Source organism: Peromyscus eremicus, chromosome 15, assembly GCF_949786415.1.
Source record: "Peromyscus eremicus chromosome 15, PerEre_H2_v1, whole genome shotgun sequence".
Lineage (NCBI taxonomy): Eukaryota > Metazoa > Chordata > Mammalia > Rodentia > Cricetidae > Peromyscus > Peromyscus eremicus.
In genome coordinates this window covers 38,810,132-38,836,659 of record NC_081431.1, presented here as the reverse complement: position 1 = coordinate 38,836,659, position 26,528 = coordinate 38,810,132, and the positions used below count along the sequence as shown (strand labels likewise).

The window sequence follows — 26,528 nt, the reverse complement described above, 5'->3', positions numbered from 1 at the left end:
ATCCTTGGGATCTTGGCTAGAGTTTTGTGGTCTGGGAACTGAGGTTACCCTCAGGGCTCCATCAGAAAAGATGAACCATATTCTCAGAGAGAAATGGCAATGGCCGCAAGTAAACCTAGTGTAGAGGCTTCTGGGGAGGAGCTTGGCTTTGTGAGTCAGAGTGGTCCAGAGGAATCCAGGTTGTGTTGCTTCGGAGCGCTGAGTTTTCAAAGTCTACAGCAATTCTAAATTTCAGTTTTGTCCTCCTGTGAAATGGGGTGTGCTTTGTAAGCGTTTCTAGTAAGGACGAAGTATATGGTGAGTACTAAATGTTCAGTGGTCATAAGCTAGGGCTCAATGTGAAGCCCTACCTCTTGATAAACTTTTGGAGAGTCTGAGAAACATACTTGTCTGTGATATGGGACAGCATGGTCCAGGGGAGAGGCTGATGAGCAATGGAGACAGGAACAATCCAAGCATAAGAGGGTGTCTACACACCTCTAGGAGGACCAGTACTTTTCTTTCTTTCTTTCTTTCTTTCTTTCTTTCTTTCTTTCTTTCTTTCTTTCTTTCTTTCTTTCTTTCTTTCTGTCCTTCCTTCCTTCCTTCCTTCCTTTTTTTTTTTTTTGTTTGTTTTTTGAGACAGGGCTTCTCTGTGTAGTCTTGGCTGTTCTGGAACTCGCTCTGTAGACCAGGCTGGCCTCAAACTCAGAGATTCCCTGCCTCTGCTTCTCAAGTGCTGGGATTAAAGGGATGTGCCACCACCACCTGGTACTTTACCGTTTCCAAACCTATAGGGACTGAGAACATTCCCTTGGTTATGATTAATTGCCTCAAGTAGCAAAGAAGCCTCATGACAGGAGCCAGTAGACCTTCTGAAGCCCTATCCGGCTATTCATCACAGTGGCCACTGCCTAGTTGCCAAAGGACTGCTATGAGAAATAATTTATTTAATGAGGTTTAAAATAGCCATAGTATGGTCAGACGATGGTGGTGCATGCCTTTAATCCCAGCACTCGGGAGGCAGAGGCAAGCAGATCTCTGAATTCAAGGCCAGCCTGGTCTACAGAATGAGTTCCAGGACAGCCAGGACTGCTTCACAGAGAAACCCTGTCTCGAAAAACCAAAACAAACAAACAAACAAAAATCCATAGTGTGATCTTACCATCTCTCCTTATCTCTACGCCCCAGCTCTAAACCACAAGTTTCCCTTCACATAGGACACCCTCCTGTGCCCCTTAAAGGTTTCTTGAGTACCATAGGACTTGATTGCCTTTCCAGTCTATCAATAACCTGGGTTTGAAAGAAAATGGCCCCCAAAGGGAGCGGCACTATTAGGAGGTGTGGCTTTGTTGAAGGATGTGTGTCACTGGTGGGGGGGGGCGCTTTGAGGTCTCCTTTGCTCATGCTATGTTCAGTGTGGCACACAGATCATTTCCTGTTGCTTGCAAGATGTAGAACTCTGAGCTACCTCTCCAGCACCATGTCCCACCCTGAAGATAATGGACCAAACCTCTGAAACTGTAAGCCAGCCCCAATTAAATGTTTTCCTTTATAAGAGTTGCCGTGGTCATGATGTCTCTTCACAGCAATAGAAACCCTAACTAAGACAGGGAGTCTAGCCTTAGCCTTCCTCATCTCTGTCAGTGGTGTGCTGGCCACACGGACAAGGTCTATCACCCACATTCCTTCCAGGAGCAGGCCTGTGGCCTCATTCTAAAGACACCCTATCTCTGTACCTTCTGCTCACGGTACCTCGAAGCCTAAGCCATCACCCTCTGGAAGAACATCTTAATTCATGTCTTGATCCCTTACAGTGCACTCTGCACCTAGCCTCATCATGCCTACAATTCTCTAAGGCAACATAGAGGTCTCACATAAACCCCACACGTCACCCTGACCTATGAAGCTTGTCCCTGCCCTCCCTTGTGTACCATGCAATAGCTATGCTGACCTTGTGCTATTGCTCATTTCCATGCTCTTCACTCAAATCTCTTCCCTACTGGCCCCATCTCATTATTCATATTTTCAGTGTCACTTTCTCTAAAGGCACTCCCTGACTCTTACACAGTGGTTGTGTGTTCCTTGTGTGTTGTGTTGCCTCCTCTATACTGGAATGCAGAATGCAAGCTCTTGGACTAGGAACCGCCTTTGTATATAGTACGTAGAAGAGTGCCAGGAAATTGTTGCTACTTGCAAAATGAATGAGCTAGTCGGCCCTTGAAGGGGTATTACTTAATGACATCCTTTACTTATTTACATACATGTTGCTTTCCCCTCTGCACTCCACTGTAAGTCATGCAAGGGCAAGAACTATCTTCCTGGGACATGTGAACACCTGGCTAATGAATGACTTCAAGAATAATGGCTCCTTCTCTGGTGCTCACAGGCCCAAGGGTGGAGGGAAGGAAGAGGGAGTGCTCATAGCCTTCTGGTCATATCAGAGCATGTGGGAGCATGTGGGCATGATGATGCAACAGGTCAGCAATTACTACTCAGTTACACTTTATGTATCCACAAACTAATAATTTTGACAAGAAAGTCAGCAGTTTAGGATATAGTTACATTGGTAAGCACTGCTGCTGTGAACCAAATAGCCATTTCCCACCTCTTCCTCAGCAACGGAATCTATCTTTAGAAGCTGAAGATTCTGGAGACATGCTTCCGAGCCTCCTTTACCATTCCAGCAGGGCTCTGTGACCCCCAGTTCTGCCAATGACATATGAGTGGAAGTTGGCTGGGAACTTGTATTTTCTGGAGTTTGAAACCCAGGCCTTGTGCATGTTAGGCAAGTTTCTAAACTTCCAGGACTGAGAACAGCCCCCTGGCGGATTACTGAGTCAACACCCCAGCTCCTTAATACCTGGGGAAGAGTCTCCAATGGTAAACTGCTTTGCCACACAAGCAGGGGGACTTGAGTTTGACCCCCAGCACTCCTGTAGAAAAACTGAACATGGTAGGATGGGCTTATGATCCCAGCGCTAGGGGAGCAGACACAGGCAGCTCCCCAGAGTTTCCTGGCAGTCAACCCAGTCTCCTCTATGAGCATCCTCAGTGGAGAGACCTTGTCTAAAAAGGCCCAGTGGACAACGCCTGAGGAATGACATCAGAAGCTGACCTCTGCCTACACATGAACACGCATGTGTGTACATTTGTACCTGTACACACAAATATGTGTTTCTGTACACATACAAATAATACTTTTTAAATTGTATTACTATGTTTTTGGTTTTATGAACATATTCTCTTATGCTTATATGAGTAATTTAACATATATTTTTTGTTACAATTTTTGTAGGGTTGGGGACTGAAACCAGTTCCATGTATATGCTAGTCAAGTTTTCTAATGCTATTTTAAAGATTTATTTTAAAATTATGTAAGTATGTTTGTGGGTATGTGCATGTAAGTACAGGCAACTGTGGAATCCAGAAGAGGGCACCCGATCCCCTAGAACTGGAGTTACAGGTGGTTAAGAGCCACCTGACATGGGTACTGGGAATTTGGGTGTTCTGAAAAGGCAGTACATACTCTTAACCACTGAGCCATTTCTCCATCCCCTCTAATACTATTTTAAAAGGAACTGTCTATTGTAATTTCTGGAAACAATTCCTAGAGAGAACAGGGTAATTAGGAAGTCCTTCCACTTCTTCTCGTCTGACCTCTGTCCTGTTGAACACAGGGTACTTGGAGCTGCTATAGTCATCTGGCCATCCTGACCTTGAGATGACCTGATCCAAAGCCCTGACAGCCAGGTCACGGGCCATGCAGCTGACATTTTTTAGCCCTGCATTGTTTTTTGAGAAGCATGGTATAAGTGTTTTTAGGCAGGCATTTTTTTCTTACATTCTTAAGCATATTGTCTGTGATTAATCCTCTCAGTGAAATTTACTTTTCGTGGTTATTATTTTACACCTTAGCTGCTTTTGTAAACAAAGATGTAGAATGCAGTTGGGAATCATACTGGTTTAGTAAAGTGGTAATTGTAGATTCTCTTCTAAGATCCATGACCTCTCTAGCCCTGGGGAGTTGGCTAGGTTTCCAATTAGCCCGGTGTTGGTTGCCACCAAGATCTGAGTGCCACTATTGCATCCTTGGTGATATCCCGTCATGCTGGTCATCATGGTGGTTTATAGGCATGACAGCTGGGTAGGACAATTGGTTGCCTTCCTCCCTTGGCAGCTTGCATAGCACTTTCCTGTAAAGTGAGGCTTTCAGGACAGATCCAACTTGGGTCCTCCAAATTCTGTGTCCTTAGTACATGGTGTCTTCAGCAATAGGGACTTAACCTTCAACCTCTGGGAGGCAACCACAATAGCATATTGCTTTGAGGGTCTCTTGGACTACCATGAGCAACAGCTTGAAAGGGAGTTTCTCATGCTTGGTGCTGGGGTTTCTGTTAGATAGTCGATGGTTATTGTGGAGATCCCTGTAGGTTCAAATGACATAATTTCATTTAAACTATATATGTAAATTATATGTATGTATATTACATATAATACAATTATATGTATTATATGTAATTTTAGGTAAATAAAAAAATCCCCAAAGCTTTTCAAACAAAACCAAAATAAAGAGTTTGGGAGTGGTCCTTCTGTTTTTATTTTTAAAAATAATTTAAGAAGGATTAGATGTAGGTCTTCTTTGAAAGTCTGTAGGTCTTCTTTGAAGTCTCCTGTGAATCCATCTGGGCCTGGGCCTTTTAAAATTGGAAGGCTTCTTGTTACTGTTCCAATCTCTTCATGTGTTATGGGTCTGTTCAGGTTGTTGACTTCTTCTTTGCTATGTACAACCCTGGACAACACAGGGAGATACAGGACTGTGGGTTCATTTCTGAAATGAACAGTTTTTTATTTATTCCACTGCTGTTTATATGTTGTTTATCTGCCTACTAGAGATAGAATTGCAAGCAGAGCTTGAGCAAACAGTATCTTTGAACCCCTTATCTGAGTTCTTCCTTCTGTGTTTCCTTGTGGCCCTCTTTGGCCCTGGAGGACTTTCCTCCTAGTACTAACCTAAGTTCTGCCTACAGCTTTTGCAGTCAAGGGCTATATCCAAGTCAAGGTTTGTTTCAGAGAAGGGAACCCTAGATCATCTGGACTCCAACACTTCTTGGTTTAACTTTGGTGGTTTGAATGAATCTAGAAATTCATCCCACTTTCTTTTTTTTAGATTTTTCAGTTTACCAGAGTACATATTTTTAAAATACTCCCTTCCAATATTCTGAATTTCTTTGGTACCTGCTGTAATGTTTTCCTGTTCATTTCTGTTTCTGTTCATTTGGGCCCTTTCTTTCTTTTGGTTAGTTGGCAAATGGTCTGGAGATCTTGTTTATCTTCTCAATGGACTGGCTCTTAGATTCATTGATTCTCTATATTGTTTTCTTTGTTTCTATTTCATTAATTTCTGCTCTGGTTTTTATCTTTTCTTGCTGTTGGCTGGATTTGGATTTGTTTTGTTCTTATTTCAAATTCTTGAGTTGCATCATTAAGTCATCTATCTGCTTTTCCTGGTCTTCTTTGATGTGGGCACTCAGGAATAGAAATCTCCCTCACTGGACTGCTTTTGATATGATCCAGAGCTTTTGTTGTACTTTCATTTTCATTAGTTCCAGGAATTTTTTTCATGATTTCCTCTTTGTCCCGTTCATCAGTTAGTAATTGTTTAACCTCCGAATTTGTGTATTTACTAGTTTTTTTTCCTGTCAATTTTAAGTTAGAGTAGTATTTGTGGTCAGATAGGATACATGGAGTTCCTTCAGTTTTTAAAGACTTGTTTTGTGTCCCACGATGTGATCTATTTTAGGGAAGTTTCTGTAAGTTGCTGAGTAGAATGTATGTTCTTTGGCATTTGGGTGGATATTCTGTAGATATCTGTTAAGTACATTTGATGTATTATGTCATTTAATTCTGATGTTATGTTTATTGTTTTAGATGTCCAGTCTAATGGAGGAAGCAGGGCATTTAAATTACCTACTGTTAATGGGTCGATGTTAATCTGTGCCTTTATTTCAGTAGTGTGCTTTTATAAAACTGGCCACCCAGACTCTGGTGTGTGTATGGTATCAGCATTGTCATGTCTTCTTGGTTCCCTTGGTCAGAAGGAAGTGTCCTTCTTCATCTTTTCCTTTTAGTTTGAAGTCTGTTTTGTCAGATATCAGGATAGCAATATCTGCTTGCTCCCTGGTACCATCTGATTGGAATACTTTTCCAACCTTTCACTTGAAGGTGGTCCTTGTCTCTAAAGCAGAGACACATTTTCTATAGACAGCCTGTGTCCTTTTATTAGAGAATCGAGGCCGTTAATATTTAAAGTTATTATTGAAAGGTGTGTGTTGATTACAGTCATTTTTTTTTCCTGTTTGTGTTCTTGGTTATACTTTGTGTTTTAGAAATTATAGCTTCATTTGTTTTCTTTCTAGTCTCTTGGTTCTGCTTAATCCTCTGTTCAGTTTGAAGTATTGCTTCGAGTCTTCTTTTTAGTGTTGATCTGCTACAAGTGAATCCTTTTAGCCTTTGTTTGAATTATGGAGAGCTTTTCTTTCTCCTTCAACCACAGTTGACAGTTTTTCTGGGTACAGTTGTCTAGGTTGGCATTTGTAGTCTTTCAGAACTTGGAAGACATTGCTCCAGGCTCTTTGGCTCTCAAAGTTTCCATTGAGGGAATCAGCTGTCATTCCAATTGGTTTTATTTTATTTAGACTTATGGGTTTTTTTCTCTCTTTCAACTTTGAATATTCTTTGTTCTGTATATGTGGTATTTTAGCTATGGTAGACGGTGGGAGTTTCTTTTCTGGTCTTGTCTATTTTGAACTCTGTATATTTCTTATATCTATATGAGTATGTCTTTCCTTAGCTTGGGGAAATTTTCTCCTACGATCTTGTTGAAGAGCTGGTCTATGCCATTGACCTGGGATTCTCTCTCATCTATGTCTATATTTGAAGACTTAGTCTTTTCATGATGTTTCACAGTTTCTACATGTTCTTTTCCTGTATTTTAAATTTTTAAAATAGTCTTTGTTTGTATGGTCTAATTACTCTATCTTTGAGTCTTGATATTCTATCTTCTACTTGGTCCATTCTACTTTTGAGGCTCCCCTTGAGTTTTCTAGTTGGGTTATTGAGTTTTTCAGTTCCAGAGAGAGAGAGAGAGAGAGAGAGAGAGAGAGAGAGAGAGAGAGAGAGAGAGAGAGAGATTCATTCCACAAGTTCTGTGACTCTAGAGAACCCTGACTAACACAGGTGTCTAGATCAGAGCCTGGGGGTTGTGGTGGCATAGGCAGAGCCAACAAGATTTGGTTGGATGTGGGACCAGAGCTAGATCTAGTGTTAGGGGAGGGTTTGTGGAGGGGAGGGTCAGGTAGATTCACCAGGTTGAGCTCTAGAACAAGATGTACAGGACTGTGCTGGACAGAGAGATTGGATGTGGTACCTAGGAGGGATGAAGTCGGGGGGTAGCCTCCACCTTAGGTTTTGAGACAGGGTCTCTTGCTGAACTTGAAGCTTTTTACCATTTGACTAACTGGCTAGTGAGTCACTGGAACCTGTCTGTCTTCTCCACTCCCATGTCCAGTGATGAGGTTATAGGCGCCCACTACCATGGGTAGTGGGTACTAGGGATCAGAATCCAGGTCCCCAGGCTTGCATATCCACTGAGTCATCTCTCCTACAACCTATATTGAAGGTTTTTAAAATACTTGTTTCTGTCCTGTACATGCCAGCAGAATTCTTTTGTCCTTTTTGATTTAGTCTCTGTCACATTGATGGCTTCCCTCAGTGTCCCAAAGTGGTTAGCTGTTTGTCTGCTAGTGTGTGACATGCTAATATTTTGATGAACAACTCAGCTTCTGACTGTGCATTCACTGGAAGAGGATCTGGTAGTGGCTGTTTTCTTTGTAGATTTCCTCATGTCAGGCCTTTCTTTTGAGGACATTTTGTTGTACTAGAACTTAGCTCTTGGTCCTCTTACTGGCACGGAGTTGTGATACATTTTGCTAGGTGTCTCTGTTCAGTACTCAGACCTTAGCTCAATCCTTGTTTTGAGTTAGTTACCTCATTTGCAGGCTTTTTGGTGCCAGGAGTCCTCATGATCCGACTCTCTCTGGTTCAGTTTCTTGAGAGAATCAATTAAATTATCTCTTCATAATGGTCAGTGGCCTGGATCGACTAGGCCTCATGTTTCTAAGCCATGAGTTATATAACTAAACTTAGGGGTTGCACATACTTTGACAACAGTAAAACGTTTCTGAACACACAGTAACCACAATATTAGTTCAACGTTAAATGCAAAATGGATCTGATGTGTTTCTGGCAGTGCCCAGTATTGCACTCCGCCACTTCCCCTTAGCTCTGTCACACGAAAGGCCCACTCTGCATGGCACATGCTGTCATACCACATGATGCTAATGAACACTGCTCAAAACACACCCACTCAGATTCAAGACTATTGTATGTTATGAACTGAAGTGTTAACTACATTTATAAAACTTCTGCTCTTATAGAAACAGCTTTTCTACTCTTTCTAGGGCCCAATCCCTGGATCTCTGTCCTTACACATTTACTCTCCAGGTTCACAGGGAGATTCGCAGTGTTCTGTTTTGTCTTTAAGCCAGACAAATTATAGAAGAAAAGACTTCTAGTATTTTCCTACTATCACCTCTCAGTGCATATGTATCAAGTTAGTACTTATTCGAATTGTATTAGAAAGTTTGATTTAAAAATTTGCTATTTGAGAGGCTGGAGAGAGATATCAGTGATTAAGAACACTGGCTGCTCTTACAGAAGATTCAGGTTCTTTTCCCAGCACCCACATGGCAGCTCACAACCCTTTGTTAATTCCAGTGTCTGGGGATGTGATGCCTTCTTCTGGCCTCTGTGTGCTCCAGGCATGCATGTGGTACACAGAAATACATGCCAGCAAAATATTCATATACATAAAATAATAATAAAAATTAAAAATGCTATTTGAGTTGCTGACTTGAACTTCGCTTAAAAAAAAAATCAAAAATAGGTTGCAAGTAGGAAAAGCTTAAGAAGCCCCCAAACTCCTTCCAAACTTCCCTCAGCTCCTCTGCTTTCATCCTTGTGGGGAAAGCAATCATGTTCAGCTTCCTGCCCATGACTGGGAACATTAGAATGGGCCTGGGCCTGATAAAATTCCTTTCAAAGGTCCCGTAGCCGGTGCTGGCCTAATCTCATGAGGGTATGTCTCTCTCCCTGCTTTAGATCAGCAGGACTCCTTGTTCTGCTTGTACTCATGTCAGTGGGTCCAAGCATGCCTCCACTACATTGCTCCCACTAGCCGCAAAATAGATCTACTGGCCATGGAGGACCAAGGCATTGTTAGGGACTATCTAGTGCAGGATCTCTTCTCTGGCGGTAAATAAATGCTATACCACTTTAACAGTGTCGTCCCTCCCTACCCCCATCCCGTCCCCCCTGTGTGTTGTCTACCCTGGGTGACTTCAAATCATGCATGGGCCTCTTTCTTGGCAAGCATCATTCATCACTTATTACTGCCTGTAATAAAGAACCGTTAAAAAAGAGACGGGCGATGAGATGGCTTAGAGGATAGAGGTGTTTGCTGTGCAAGTCTGGAGGAGTCGAGTTCTCTTCATGGAACTCATGAAAAGCTAGAAGATGAGAACTGATTCCACAAAGTTGTCCTCTGACCGCCAAATACACACTGTAGCATGTACATCATACACTCACACAACAAAAATGAAAAATTTTTTAAATAGTGGAACTGGATGGGTGGTGGTGGTGCACACCTTTAATCCCAGCACTCAGGAAGCAGAGACAGGTAGATCTCTGCAAGTTCAAGGCCAGCCTGGTCTACAGAGCTAGTTCCAGGACAGCCAAGACTGTTACACAGTGGAACCCTGTCTTGAAAAAAAAAAAAAAAGGAACTGAAGGGGTAAGAGAGATGGCTCTGCAGTTAAGAGCGCTTGCTGCTCTTCCAGAGGAGTGGCGTTGGTTCTCAGCATCCAGATATGTGGGTGGTGGTGGCGGCGGCAGCGGCAGCGGCAGCGGCAGCGGCAGTGGTGGCATGGTGTGTGGGGTGGTGGCAGTGGCAGTGGTAGTGGTGTGGTAGCTTAAAACTACCAGTAAGTCCAGATTCAGGGCCTCTGACGCCCTCTTCTGGCCTTCAAGGGATCTGCATACACATGAGCATACTGAGCACACAGGTACCCCTCCCCCCACCTCCCCACACAAATAAATATAAGCCTTAAAAAAAAAAAAAAGTGGGTTTAAAACAATTTTAAAAAATGGAACTGAAAAGCTAATCTAATTTGTACTCAGCTGTGACTGCCTGTCTGGCCCACCACAGAACAACAAGTACACCTTTATATAAAATGGGCCAAATCATGAACTAATTCCCCTCCCCAAATACCCCAGTTAAGTCCTAGATACAACACAACTGTGTGGCTATTGCCAGCATGCCCCGGCCATCCAATATGGCAAATTAGGATAGATCAAGCAGATCATGGCCACTTCTTCACGTGAAACCCCTCCATGTGAAACTCCATGTGGCAATCACGTGGGGCCGCTGGGCACAGGCTACAGAGGTGCCTCGCCACAGTGGACACATACTACAAATGTAAGGCCACCACTCCGTGTCATGGAGACACAGATGCCATTGTGGCTTCAAAAACACCTTTAGCCATATGCTCAGATGTCTGAGCATGACACCACAGTCACGGTCCAGTCAATGGCACTGGCGGCAGGATCACTTGAAATGGATCCTCTGCTGTTTGTCCCAGGTAAGCGGTGGGAGGAGACAAAAAACTCTGCAGACCAAATAAGCATGCAAACATTGAAAACCCTGACTACCAAAAGCCATCTGAACATTAAACATCTCTACTGGGACAAAAGTTGCAGCTTATGTCGGAAGATCCTGAACTTGTAAGGAAATGGCAAGCAGGCAGTCCACGATGCTGCCCTGAGGAGTCTCAGTCACCCAACACCCAGCTGCTCATCCCAGCGTATTTCCTGGGTAGCTGTGATCTGGGCTGAGGCTGCGTCATCAGGCCGTCTTACCTCACACCTGTGGCAACTCTGTCTTCAGGGCTTTCCTGTTATGAGAACTCACAGGATGGGAGAAAGCTGGACAGAATAATGGGACATCAAGACTTCTCTGTCACACTGAGGATCCTTAACACCTCAGTGCAATGGGTGACATGATAAGGTATGTCACCTTCGGCCAAGTTGTGCCTTTCCTCCTCGTTTGTCTGGTCGGGGTGAAAAGGTTTGCCTCAAGCACCGGGGCAGTAGGTCCCTAGGGAAGCAGCAGACAAGAGTGTCTCCCGGAAAGCTCATGGAAGGAGTGTCAGTGTGACAATACCCTGAGAGGAAGTAGCACAGCTGAAGGGACTCGTCATTCCAGAAGTCCCTCTCATCCCACACTCCCATTGTAAGGGCTGTCTCTACACAATGACTTGGAATTTCCCAAGACAAACAGGACTCACCAAACTAACTCGTCAGGGTGGCGAGGGACAGCACAGTCACCCTCAGTTGTCAGCTGGCAGAATGGGGTGGCATTTGTTTTATGCTGACACTGGTGCACATAATTTGAGGAGGGAAGAAATCAAGCCGGAAAAGAAGTCTACTCGGGTGGGATGACTGTCAGCTGTACACCTGGCAGTCCCTCAAAAATGTAAAAACAAAAAATTAAAATTGGCCTATTCCTCCAGGCAGTGGTGACACACGCCTTTAATCCCAGCACTCTGTGGACACAGAATCAGGCAGATCTCTGTGAGTTTGAGGCCAGCCTTGTCTACAGATCGAGTTCTAGGGACAACCAGGGCTACACAGAGAAACCCTGCCTCAAAAACCACAAAAACGAAACAAAAAACCTGGCGTATTCCAGACACATGGGGTTCCTAGTTGAGTGAAGGTCTCATCTTCTTGATCTGGTTTTCCTGGTGATCCTGACAGGTTATCTCAAACCCAGAGGGAGGCCTTGTCTCCAAGCTGCATCCATAGACTAGGCTAGTCAGGCTCTATCAGACCGAGCTGCTGTCCACACTGGATCTTATTGTCCCGCTGGATGTGCTGTGCTGTGGTGGTCTTTCAGTGAGGGCGAGGCTGTAGTCACATGCAGTGAGTGACATATGGAGATCGCGTATGAACAGGCCTTGGACCTGAATTCTTCCACAGCCTGTGCTGGAGGGCTAACTCCTGAGACTCAGTGGTACTCTCCCGCTTAAGCTCTGGTGTCTGGCTCTCAGCAGGCGCGCAGATCTTTGTCTTCCATTGTACTGGGGAGGGATGAAGAGAAAGTCTTCCATGACAGCCTGAGTAGGCTGTTGGCACTCAACCTCATTGAAGCTGGCTGCATTGTGGGTCTGCTGGCCGTGGGGTGGGCGTGGCTGAGGAATTGCAGGGGCTGATGTAAAGCTCAGCCCCTCCTCTGGCTTTAAGAAAACTGTCACTTAAGCCTGGTGTGTCTTGTTTATTCTGGGTGACTTTGAATCATGCACTGGCAGGCACTTATCTGTCTGCTGATCTTGGCCACACAGCCCAGCCACCTGTGAAAGAGACACACAATCTCTACACCTTGTCCACTGTTCTGAACATCTAGCACATGATTTCTGATCTCCTTTGGAGTTCCTTCCTGTGAACTCTCACCATCTTTGGCTCTGCTCTGTTAATTGCCATCCTCTTATCTCATGTTTTCATTCAAGATTACGGCAATTCAGTCTTTTTTTTTTTTTTCAAATAAGCATGTCCTTAGCACCAGCCACATTACCTGGCACATAATGGATGTGCAGACTGGCGTGTGTGTGGTTGTTTTTAAGGAGTTGAACAGTATCTTAGAGTCTGTTGTCATTTGGAGCCAATGGTTTTCTGAGGATTTCTTAATGAGGCAAGGGGCTGAAAGTCTAGCAGACTGCCATCAGGAGGAAGTTGAATGTAGGTGAGAACATGGCGGGTACTTCTACCTGTTACACAAAGGAGACTCATTCCGAGTGCTACATACTTCCATCATTGGAATTCTGATTCTTCTGTATATCCGGCTCCATTCTCCAAGCTCTTTTTTTCAGAAATAAATTACACCCTCTGCACCCAGTCATTTTTGTGGCCCACTTAATTACGTGTTATTTTTCAGGGTTGAGCAAGACTCAGGTAGAAATGGCATTCACAATAGACTGAGGGAAACCCATCAGCGTTCAAGACAAACATAGAAGCCAGATCCGGTGTCATGTAGGGTCCTGTCTACAGGGAAGCTCAAGTAGGGGGCTTAGCATGTTCAAAGTCTGTGGCCAGCTCAGCCTACAGAGTGAGGTCCCGTGTCAAAAGACAAAATCCAGTTCAGATTTATCAGGGAACTCTCTCCTGACCCAACCCACCATTTTTAACACACTCCTCCCCGAGCATACTTTTCTTTTGCAGCCCTGGGTAGTTTAACAAGCGCTGGGTTTCAGGAAGTATTTTTTGATGATGCTTGTTCACTTGACAAGTGTCACAGGCCAGGGATCATGCACATCCGTGTCCTCGGCTGTGTCCCCAGCCCTGAGCCAGGGACCATGCATGCCCACGTCCTCGGCTGTGTCCCCAGCACTACACAATGCTAAGAACACGGGCAGTGCTCAGTGATTCTATGAGGAATTAATGAGCCATCAGAGCCCAGGGTGCTTAGCTTCCTGTGCTGGTGACTCCTGTGTCACACACAGTGTTCACACACAGCTCCCTGACTCTAAGAACAAGTGTCCTAAAATAAAACAAGAAATCCGAAACAATGCAATTTCATGAGAACTCCTTTTCTAAACTTGGCTCATGAATGGACAAACTGACACTTGACATGAAATAATTTATAAATCAATTTATTTACAGATTTCATCTTAAAGTACATTTTAGTTAACAAATCTATTTACACAGGTATACATGGGAATTCGTCCCAGTTATTTTACAGAGTACTTACAAGCCACACCCTTAGTCTTCTGTGCAGAGCTGCACGGGTGTGTCTATCGGCTGACAATGGCCTGATGATCAGGCTATTTACACACACACAGTAAACGGGTTTCTTTTTCATGTCTGCACAGTACAGTACACACGAGGAGGCTGAGCCCCCTAGAGAATGCTTTGCAATGTGTAACCAAGAAGGCTTTGCAAAGTCCAGAAGGAAAAGCTTTTAAACATAGGTTCATTAAAATGACAGTACCTCCTTTATACCAGTTTACATTTTTCTTCACATTTTTATAATACAAAGATTTTATTGAATTGCTGCACAACCAGTTTAAGATGATTTGTAAACATGTAAATTCCTACAATTTGCATTAAACATCATTGTAGTTTCTATCACTTGCTCTTTGAATTAATGTTTTATTCACTAGTATTCTTAAGGTAGTAAAAGGAAGATGTAAGTTTGAATTTCTTGCAGAAAAGTTATGAGTCTCTAATGCTGTGCTACAGAAATTCTTTTGCAAGTACACACTTTATTCAAGTATTGCAAAAAGCTAAGGCCACTTTTTTTTCAAGACAAGAAAGTGAACAAAATTGTTTTTATCAATAGGCCACAACACTCTTATGAGCAATGCAATCTCTTTTGAAAGATAATTTCTCAGAGACCTGTAGTCACAGAAGGAATTCACCTTCCTTATTAACTACTTTTGAGCTCTTCCCACGTTTCCCTAGAGTAAAAATTCCTGTTTAGACCTGAAGAGGGAATCGATACCCTGTACTTGGTTAACCCAGAGTTAACTGCCCTGGATAGCACAAATTGTTTTGGACTCAGAAGAAACTCTGAAGCCTACATGGTGGTTTACTACTAGGTTCTGACAGTGCTATTCTAAACGGTATTACTGCTGATGCAAAGATCTTCTAGGGGAATTATGCAGAAAGAGGAAAGGACAGGGTGTGGGAGAGGGAGCAAAGATTAGAAAGAGGGACTAGTAGGTTCTTGGTTATGAGGCAGGGCTTCATTAAAAAGATCCCAGTATGGAACGAGTGGCTGGGTATCCACATTTATCATTCCTGATCCTAACAATAAACCCATCTCAGTGAGATCCAAATAGTTAAAATAGTAAGAAACCTGCTAACTCTAGATTCTTTTGTTTTTTGCTACCAACTGTAGATATGATTGCTAGCAAAGGAAGAGACGGGTCTATTCCTGTCTCTTTTCTGGAACACAGGATTCTTGGATAGTGAAGACAGCTGGAGGAGGTTAGGATGGTCACTGCCATGGTCCAGCAGTGTCCAGACTGATGAGTCCATGGACTTATATCAGTATGTTTTTCCTTTTCTGGCATTTTAAAGATACACTTTCTTATTAAAAATTAAGTTTAGGTCCAAATAATGAAGATGTGGAAAACAACCTATATTCCTATTAGAATTTGATATTCATTTGTAAAAAAGTATAGCAGCTGTAAAGTTCAGTATCATAAAGACAATGTGATCCTACAAACAGTCGAGGGATGTACATAAGATGTTTCCTGTCTTCTAAAGAACAAACTGAAGAGAACTATCTTTGCTGTCACTGGCCATATAAAAACACTTTTCCACACTACTGGTAATAACCCACGGAACCTTGGCTTCTCTTAGTCAAGTTGCTCACTATGGCTGAAGACGACAGCCCAACACCAAGTGCCCAGAAGACGCTGATGAGACAGACCCACCTGAGCATTAGGAGACCCAGTGGTAGCACTGCAGTGCTTTCCTATTGTCAAGAGCTAGCACACCAGTCACTGTGCAAAATGCAAATATCCCAATGATGAATTCAGCAGATCTCGCGTAATGACAGGATGAAACTGAAGAGAAATGAAGTGTGCATAGTGAAATATTTGAGATGCAAAGGCAAGTTTGGAAGAAAGATGCAGAAAAGAACAGACGTGCACACTTAAGGGTTACGCTGTCTTTGGGTTTTCTAATGTGTTTTGAAGCCGTAATGTCCAGGGTATCTGTAAGTGTGAACCCAGCGGATGTCTTACCATGCTGCTCTAGTCGGAACTGTAAGGTTAAGGCATTTACATTCACGCCTAAGATCATCCACATTCTCCGGGGTTACTTGAAGGACAGGACTGATGAGAAACCAGTCTAGAAGGCAAGTGCTCTACTGTAGCAGCTGGAGTCTGGAGTTTTCTCAGGTCCAGGTAATAGTTGTAAGATGCAAGAGAGGTGGGATTCAACTTTACAGCAGCTTTCAAGTCTTCTCTCATGCCTGCTGTCACGGGTGACATTGTAAATGTCTGTCGTCTTTTTGATGGACTGAACTGATTCTTCAGTGTGTATACAGATTTATTAAAACTGCAGCTTTCTTTCCTGTGTGAAGACTAAACTGTAGAAGCTTCGAGACAGAGGTTTACTATTATGAGAATCACTTCTCAATAGGGACACACATCTTCAACTTAATAATTTATCTTAAAATAAATTAAAGAATGTTCCACAGAGCAAAACAAGCACGCAGACTACAGACAATATCTCCTTGTCTTTGGTGCACACACTCATTTCCCAGACCATTCAAGTAACAGCATCTGACTTCTGGGGAGAGATGGGGGTTCAAAGTTTGAAGGCCAAAATGAATTCTTTCCACTTTTGCCATGCCTGGATGCCTGAGATGGTCCTGAGTATCTACGATTCTGAGAGCAGCTGGTAGAGGTTAGGGCAAATGAGGAAAGAGCCTGGGACCGGGCAGAGGAACCAGCCCGGAGCAGTCCTGGAGCCTCATCTTCAGTGGGGCATTGGTTTTTCGCCCAGACAGGAAAATTCAACACAATGCAATGGGTTATAGTTTCTTAGGTGGTGCCCAAAAAGCAAAGCTACCACTTATTTCTGATGTCCACTCGGTGCTGCTCCACTTGAAGGATGGAAGAAACTGGTCTTCAAGAAGAAATAAACTCCAGAATGTGAATAGGCAGAGAATCTTGAATTTGCCTATTTTAGAAGTGGTTATGGTTTAATACTGTTCAGAGACTACAATGTCCATTTATGACTTTCTTTATATAGACCAGGATTATATTTTGAAAGTTAAAAGATGAACTTATTTACCTCTCTTTCCTGATGAAACTCAAGGAAGTGATAGCCTTGTCTAAGCTCAGAGGTAACTCTGGTGTTCTCAGCCCTCATCTGAGACCTAGTAGGGGTACTAATGAGGTGAATGATGATACCAAGTCTCAACATCAGGAGTGTAACCCTGCCCACAGGAAAGAACCACGTAATCCATGGACAGTCTGTAAAGGCAAAGGCTGTAATACCAGATATACCACATTGTCCCATGAACTCCAAACCAGCGGTCCATAAGAACAGGTTCAAGGTCCAGAAGCATTCTTGCTATGGTGGAGATGGGGTGTATATCACGAGGCAGAAAGGCCCAGGGACTCATGTTAGCACTCAGTGTTCGATTTATTTGCAAGATGTCACACAAGTAGCATTCTCCCCTGTTTTTCACTGATCTGATTGAGAACATCAATAGTATCTTTGATCAAGGTCTCAAAGATCCCATCAGCCAGCTGCATCTTCACACACAACTCATCCTCATCATAGTTAACCCACTGTGCCTCCTCCTCGTGGAGCTCTTGGACCTAGATGGTAGAAGGCAAGAAGTTAGTAATCTGTTATTTCCCAGGAGCTGGGGAATTACACCTTCCATGTTAGAGTTCCATCCACACTGGCATGTCCCAAAGAAATCATGTCAATACACCTTTAAAACTGATAGCTAAACTAAAATAGCTGTGAAAGTACATTTCAACATGACAGTATTCCAGTATTTTTGTAGCTACTACGGATTACAAGTCCACTGTTTGGGTAAACATAAGGGAATGCATAGAGAAGCTTATAAGAAAGAACCAAGTTTAGATGCATGCAATGAAAAACGACTTATCCAAGTGTTGGCTAGGACTCTAGAGTATTCTAAATAAATGAAAGTCAGCCATGGTGGTGCATACCTGTGACCCTAACACTTGGGAGGCTGAAAGTTCAAGGTCAGCATAGGCTGCCTCTCAAAATATCATTTAAGATTTTTTTTTTTAACAAATTCAACACTGCTTAAGTTTGTTTTTAAATTGCTGTTACAATCATTTGCTCTTTTTTGCATTTTAGAATTTGGGGATTCCTAGGTAGATGAAAACTAATAAAATCAGAACTCAAGGTTTACTGCCTGCTTATAATTTTAACTAACTATATTCCAAAACCACATACATTGGCCTCCTTACATTGTAGTGTAAGTAGATGGGGGCCAGGTAGAAGAGCCCTGACCTCAAACTCATCACAATTAGCTACATACGGGGCCTTCTAGTCGGACGACAAAAAGTCAAATGAAGGGTCCTGGTTTGGGGTTGCCTGGGAGATGCAGAGTAGGTGAAGTGGGGAACTAGTTAGTACTTCAGTTCCCTCATGAGCAGTACATGACTGGGAACTAGTTAGTACTTCAGTTCCCTCATGAGCAGTAGCATGACTGGGAACTAGTTAGTACTTCAGTTCCCTTATGAGCAGTACATGACTGGGAACTAGTTAGTACTTAGTTCCCTCATGAGCAGTACCATGACCCGGCAGAGGCCACAGCCGGAAGTGGAGAGGAGGGAAGCAACACTCTCCATGTTCACACAGCCATGGCTGGGCTTGACACATCAAAAGGAAGCAGCCTTATTCTTTCTCTCTGGAGGAAGGCTTGCAGGTCTTACAAATACCCAACCCTGTGTTCCTTAATTTATACTCTGAACAGATGGCCCACTGAAGAGGGTTCTATAACCAAGTAAATCAAAGGGACTCACTCAGTGAATACAACGAACATAACATATTAAAGAGAAGTCCACCCTAAGCTGGTTTAATTCAGCTTCTTCTGTTTATAAGCCATAGAATCCTGTTGATGGCATATTAAAAAGAAGTCCACCCTTAAGCTAGTTTAACTCAGTTTCTTCTCTTCACTAGGCCATAGAATCCCGTTGATATATGAGAAATGGATTTAACCTCCCAAGGAACTGGTGTGAAGAAGGGCAGCCCAATGCTGCATAGCGCAGGGGAGAAACCATGCTCTGGAAAGCTAACAAGTAGGTCTGTATAAGAGACTTCACATTCTTGGTTTAAATTGCAGCTTTCCTTTTGTAAAGAGGGTAAGCCTTTCACAGTAAATCTGTTAATCAAATGTTTCTTTGTCAAAAACAGAATTTTAGGGAATGCTATCCTATGGAAATCTTTTTTATATTTGCAGCAGAAATAGTTCATGACAGCATTTATCATCTCTTCAGTGTAGTGTGGATGCACACCCCCTCCCCACCCCAAGAAAATGCATGGTTTCAATGACTACAGAAGTACTGTTCCTCAAGACCAGTTACTAACAATAACTACTGCTTTTTACCTCAAAGGGCAACAGACTGGAGTTTGGCGAAGTGGAGCTCAGCAGGTACAGCACATGCCTAGCGTGCCATGAAGCCCCAAGTTCAATCCTCAGTAGCACAAATCAGGAATCATTTCTGTCTTAAGAGCCCACACACTTCCTTTTCGTCTGACTCTCAGATCAAAGGCCACCTTGGTACTACAATGACAACTCCAGCTCTGTCTGTCACTTCCTTCTAGTTTTCAGAGTCTATTATATTCGATTACACATACAGCCTGCAGATGTATGTGTGCCTTTGTGTGAAGTATGGAAACAAATCCATTAAATTAGAGGTAAAAGTCTAACAATAACCCCCACCCCAAACTTGGTAGCTCTAGAAGTTTCTTAAAACTGGTATCACATGTGAGCACGCGCACACACACGCATGCACACACACATGCACACGCGCGCACGCACACACACACAGAGCAATGGTATAAGACTTCTGACTGTGCAATGATCAAGTCAAATACATAATGGATCAAAGGTGCTTTTGGTAATATTCACATGTGTTACATCACTGCAGCCTTAGTTCAGAACATACATGTGCACTGTGTGACATCATGCTTGCTGCACCATCAAAAGGTGTCCCAAACAGCTCAGTTTAGATTGATGCTATTGTATGTTATCAGTTAATGTTTTCTGATCTTACAGAAAACATGATTAATTATGGAAAACAGAACTTTAGTGTTTTCCTACTCCTCAGCATGTATCAGACTAGTTAGTAACTTTTTGGACTGTATTGTGATTTGTTGACTTCAGTTTCATATAAAAACATCATTAAATGAATTTTGGTTTGGAATTACAACAGAATTTCCAACAATTTCTGAAATAGTTCAAAATATTTTTTTGCCATATTGCGCTATGGATTTATGCAAAGTGGCATTCTCAGCATTGATGGCTATGAAATCAAATCTGAAAAATGTTGAAGATGCTCTGTCTTGCAGTATAATATATTCAGCCAAGATTTGATTCTTTATGTGAAAATAAGCAAGCACATCTATCTCATTAGCATGTAAATGTGCTTTAATCTTTAATCAATGTTAAATTTGTATCTGTATATCAAAGAAATGCTTTAAGATTTTGATTTATTATCAGTAAATGTTTGATTGGTATACTTATTTATATGCCTGGGGCTGCATGAAGATTTCTCAGACAAAGAGGAGATACAAAAGGGGAAAAAGTTTAAGCCTGTGCCAGGGAAATGTGAAGAGACTGTGGCCAGGGTCTCTCACAACTCGTCTGTTTCCAGCACAGGCAGGTCCGTGGCACTGTGACTCCAGAACCGCTCTGGAGGGAATTTCTACCTTGGACTTGTTGACTTGTAAGACCTGTGAGCCTCCTCCATCCTGCTCTCTTCCTTGATAAACTGGGCTCTGTGCATGTTTGTCCACTCGGCTGTGAGCTTCCAAAGAACTTTTTGTTTGTAATTTTCCAGTGATTAGCACAATGTAAAGAGAAGGTGTTGGGTCAATGTCTGGAATGGGTCTTTTTAATGACTGGGGAATGTTGGCTTTACAAATTTATGGTTTGGGTTTTTGAGATGGGTCTCATGCTGTAGTCCTGGTAAGATTTAAACTCATGGTAATCTTCCTGCCTCAGCTTTCTGAGTACTGGGATTACCTGCCAAGCTCAGTTCATGTTTTTCAAACCATGACTTAGATGGAGGTAGGCATATCAATTGCAGACGATACAAAGCTGGGAAATATAGCAGACATTTATGAAGAAAGAACCAACAAATGTGGTAATCTGGAATGATGCAAATTTCACAAGACTAAAGGCTTGTGATAGGATTGGGGGGGGGGGCGGGACCAGGAGGGACTTCATACTGTGATTCTAGCTACTCCAACAACTCAAAAGTGCCTGAAAGCTTGTCCTGGGCTTATCTCTTTGAGTCCAGCCTTAGAGGCCAAAGGGGGAGGGGGATGAGGAGGGGAGCCCCTCAGCAGATTCTAAGAGGCTCTGATTTGAACATTTACAACATAACCTGTTTGGCCTCTCCTGGTTCCCTACCGAGGGCTTTATATTGCTGGTATCTTGCCTTCACTTCTTCACATTTCTCTCCAGGCAGAAACTCAACTTCCTTTCCTCCCAGCTCCTGGCTGCTATATTAACAGAACTACGATGTCCTGTTGGGGTCCCCTAGGTAGGCCTACCCAACAGGTGCCTCAGCTGCCGTATCTAATGACTGTGACCCAGCAGTAGAAGTCAGATTTGGTTGTCACTCCAACTTCCTAAATGGCAGTTATGGTTACTTTGGAGGGGAGAGTGGGTACCCTGAGAGCAGCAGTTACAGAAATAGCCTTGGCTCTCTGGTCAGAAACTGCCAGGAAGAGTGCTGGTTTCTCATCTTCACCTAAACATGCAGCCCTGTTGTAGGCCACACATGAGGATGGGACTAAAACCCTAGCCCAAGACTTAATCCCTTCTAGTGAACAGCTTTGGGGCTGTCTGTAAGTCATGATAGTAATGGGTTATGTCTATCTATTCCCTAGTTTCAGCTATTTCCTAAATGATTGCAGGGTTACCTCTTTAGAGTGGGGAATGTAACAGCAAAGAATGAACTCTACCTCTAGGTGGAAACACCTCAGCTCTCCTCCCTGAAGTTCACTCAGCTGGGGAGGTCAAGGACTTGGCTAACAGACCATCACAAGGAAGGCAATTCACTTGAAGATCATGTTCTCTTCCTTCCTAGAATTCCTACCCCCAGCTCCGTCCCTACCAGCCGCCATGAAGTCTGGCTGGGTCTCCCTGCCTGTCTCAGTCCTGGGCTGACCTCCATGCAGGCTTATCTCAAACAGCATAGTTTCCCCTCTTTTCTCCATACTCCTCCCCTGGGAAGCTGTCAGAATTGCAGGTTACCTGTGTGTGTGTGGGGGGGGGGCGGTATTTTAAATTCGTATACATTGTCATTAAGCTTTAAAAGGGGGGGGGCTGGAAAGATGGCTCATGTGTTTCAATACAAAACTCAGGTTTGTATCACTAGTACTTATGTAAAAGCAGGAGAACAGGGCACACCTGTAAATTCAGTGCTAGCAGAGGTAAAGACAACTGAGTCCCAGGAGCTTGCTGGACAGCCAGTGAGCTCCAGGTTCAATTCACTGAGACTCTTTCTAAAGGTGAGCTGGGTAGCAATAGAGGAAGACTGCTGCTGTCAGCCTCTGGCCTCCACATAAATGGATGAGAGCATCTGAATACTAGCTAGCATGCATACACATACACCGCCAGACACAAGCTGGAGTTTTGGACTTGGGGATTTCACTAAGCTCCTGTAACACAATGACCAGTGGAACAGGATACACAATAGTCTCTTCAATAAACGGTGCTAGGAAAACTGGATATGCATATACAGGAGAATGAAATTGGATCCTTATCTCAGACTATATACAAGGACAAATTAAAAGACTCCACCATACTAGAAGGAAATGGAAAAACATGACAGTGGCATGGAAATTGTTTTTTTGGTTTTTGGGTTTTTTTGATATGATACAAAGCAAAAACAAAAGTAAGTTACACAACAAAGTGGGGACAGCACACAGATGGGAGAAAATATTTGCACAGACTCAGTCTGGTAAGGGATTAAAATCCCAAATATTTAAGTTCAAATAATTCACAGCAAGAAAACAAATAACCCAACTTTAGAAATGGAGAAAGGCCAGGTGTGCTGGGGCTAAGGCAGCAGGATCATAATGCCCGCTTTGGCTAAGTAGAGTAGGCAAAGGATCTGAACAGGTATTTCAAAACGTCATGCAAAAGACTAACAAGTACATGAGAAAATGCATCAGTAGAGGGTAAACGCTCAATCCAGTGAGACATCTGAACTCATGCTGACTGGAGAGCTGAAAGGGCTGGAGCCGGCGGGTGGGAGCACAGAAAAAAGGGAATCTTGTGCATTGTTGGTGGGAGTGTAAATTACTATAGCCATCGAAACACTATGGAAGTACTTCAAAAAATGAAAAACCATAATATCCTTTAATCCAAAGAAATTGGAAAGTTGTCAGTGGGATTTCTGCATTCTCATGAACACAACAGCCAAGATACGAAATCAACATAGGTGGTCCATCATGGATGAAAAAAAATGTGGCATAATGAGAATATATCACAACCTATTTGTAATAAAGCAAAAGAACCTAGGCTGAGTGGATTAGGCTAACATAGAAAAACAAATATATGGTCTTACTTATATGTGATCATAATTCTTTTTTTTTTTTTTTTGGTTTGGTTTTTTGAGACAGGGTTTCTCTGTGTAGCTTTGTGCCTTTCCTGGAACTCACTTGGTAGTCCAGGCTGGCCTCGAACTCACAGAGATCCGCCTGGCTCTGCCTCCCAAGTGCTGGGATTAAAGGCGTGCGCCACCACTGCCCGGCGTGATCATAATTCTGCATCACAGATGGAGACAGAATGCTCGTCAAAGGGTACATGCTAGACAGGAGAAGTACGTTTTGAGATCTACTGTACAGATGACCAGAGTAAAAAAAAAAAATAATGTGTTTTATGTTCCAAAATAGTAAAGTAAAATTTAAATATCTCGCCATAAAAAATAGGCATCCCATGCACCAGATATATTAATTACCCCAATTTATTCATTCCCCATTGTAAACACAGATCAAACATTAAAACTTTCCACCGTGTGGATCTCATATTCCATCTACTCTGGGACACTGTACTCTTCTGTCCCCAGAACCATCACATTTTCTCTGCTGACTCCTGCCTGTTAGCATCCAGTAATGGATTTCTCTCAAATTAACACAACTGTTCCAATTCACTACCCCTCCTTCATTTTTCTATTTGCAACATAATTCTTTTTGAGTGTTTACTTTTGCATTTTCAAATCTGTCTCTCATGGAACTTACACCAATCAAGCTTATCCATCTACGCCACCAAAACTATACCGAGGTCAAGAATTATCTCCTACTAAAGCCAGTTTCTACCTGATGTGGCCATTAGGAACTTATGACACCACAGATCCCACCCTCTCCTGGAACACTTGAATCCGATTCCACCTTCTCCCTGAAGCTCTCCCCCAGGAAGAGCCCTTCTACCCACCTGACTGCTCTTCCTCTGGAACTTTGCTCATGGATTCCTGTCTACTCACCCAGTCTTGGCCCCATGGCTTTAACCTCCATCTATGGCAGTGGTTCTCAACCTTCCTATGCTGTGACCCTTTAATCCAGTCCACATGTTGTGGTGACCCCCAACTATAACATCATTTCATTGCTGCTTCATAACTATAATTTTGCTATTGTTATGAATCATAATGTAAACACAATATGCAATTCCTATGAAAGGGTTGTTCCACCCCAAAGGGGACAGCAACCCACAGGTTGAGAACCTCTAATCGATGTGTGCTCCATTCCTAAACTCGATCCCCTGCCTTGGATTCCTGCTTGGCCTTTAGGCTCTCCAAATGTGGGAATGGTGATGTAACTCAGTGAAAGGGCGCTGGAGTTTCACTTATTTTTGGTCTAGTGATGCCAAAAACCCCTGACCCGATGTAGAAATGGCTGACTTCTCCATTTGTGTATCCATGAGACATCTCAAATTTAACAAGTGGAAACAGAACTCCCATCTTTTCTCACTCTTTTGAGCTATAATAGTCAAATGTTGTACTTTAAGAAAGGTTGAAAAGATGGTTCAGCAGTTAGGCACACTAGCTGCTCTTCCAGAGGACCTGGGTTCAATTCTCAGCACCCACATGGCAGTTCACAACTGTCTATAATTCCAGTTCCTGGAGATCTGACACCCTCACATAGACACAACAATGCACAGAAAAAAAACAAAAAGTCATTTAAAAAAAAAAAAAGGAAAGGTTTATTTTTTAAAAAAAGGTTGAACTCTTGGACTCCATCAAAAACCATTTATTCTAAAATAAGACTAACTGGGGGCCTGATGAGATGGCTGTGGGTGGGTGTGGTTAGAGGTGCTTAAGTGCGGGCCTGACAGCCTGTCTGCTCTCCAGAGCCCTCATGGTCGAAGGGTGAACTAACCCTTGAGTGTGGGCCTGTCTGCTCTCCAGAGCCCTCATGGTCGAAAGGTGAACTAACCCTTGAGTGCGGGCCTGTCTGCTCTCCAGAACCCTCATGGTCGAAGGGTGAACTAACCCTCTCACTCTACACACATCCCCCCATCCCAAATAAATAGAAAAAGACTAACTGGGTGTGAGGGTGTTGTAGTCACTGTTCTCTTGCTGGGAAGAGACCCCATGACCAAGGCAAAGCTTTTAACTGGGGGCTGGCTTCCAGTTTCAGGGGTCCATCATCACTGTGGCGGGAGCACATCCTGATCTGCAAGCAGCAGGCACAGACACTAGGCCTAGCCTGGCCTCCCAAAACCTCAAAGCCCAGTGACACAGGTCCTCCAACAAGGCCACACCTACTCCAACAAAACCACACATCCCAATCCCTCCCAAACAGTCCAACGGGGGACCAAAGATGCAAATATATGAGCCTATGGGAGCTATTCTCATCCAAACTACACAATGGTGCATACCTGTGATCCCAACACCAGGAAGGCTAAGGCTGGAGGAATGCTACAAGTTTGAGCCAGCCTGGGGTACAGAGTGGGAGTAAGCTCAGCCTGGGAAACAACCTCACACACACACACACACACACACACACACACACACACACACACACAAAAAAAAAAAAAAAAAAAAAAAAAAAAAACCTAGCTGTCAAGAATGTCAGACTCAAAAAGACCAGGCACAGTGGTTCAAAACTATAATCCCTGAACTCAAGAGGCTGAGGCAGGAGGAATCATTAAAAGATCAATGCCAGCCAGGGTTATACCATAAGATCTGGTCTTAACACACACACAGTTCTAGCAAACCAAAGATAAAATTCTATTTTTACAAAGGAAAAATAATCTAAAGCACCAGAAAAAGGAGTAGGGCTAACAGTGGTTAAGTGCTCCAAGTTCTTCCCAGAGGAGATGAGAGCCATGGAGAGAGGGCAGGTGAGCAGCGCCATGGGAACAGGGAGAGGGCAAAGGCAGCCCGAGAAGCAGGACAATACTTTCAGAACTGAGCAGAAACACCTGCCCACTGAACAAGCGTAAGGACTAGAAGGCAGAGAACTCGGAACTCTCACAATACATCACATAATTACAGACTAAACAAAAGAAAATACACTTTTTCAGAAGGATGAGTCAGTAGATTTCTCAAGAACAAGAGAGGTCAAATTACAATGATGTAGGACTTCCAACTGCTCAGGTCAAAGATCTACCAACTCAGAAGTCTACACTC

General features: G+C 43.2%; 1 protein-coding gene across 1 annotated transcript in view; it reads right to left on the bottom strand.

The window, feature by feature from the left end:
• Positions 1 to 13,786: 13,786 nt before the first annotated feature.
• The window catches only part of Cep350 (centrosomal protein 350), a 153,832-nt gene continuing 141,090 nt past the window's right edge, over positions 13,787 to 26,528 (bottom strand). Inside the window, exon 38 of the mRNA XM_059280711.1 lies at positions 13,787 to 17,495. Within this exon, the coding sequence (XP_059136694.1) occupies positions 17,331 to 17,495 (165 nt within the window). The 3' untranslated portion in view covers positions 13,787 to 17,330. The remainder of the gene's footprint in view (positions 17,496 to 26,528) is intronic.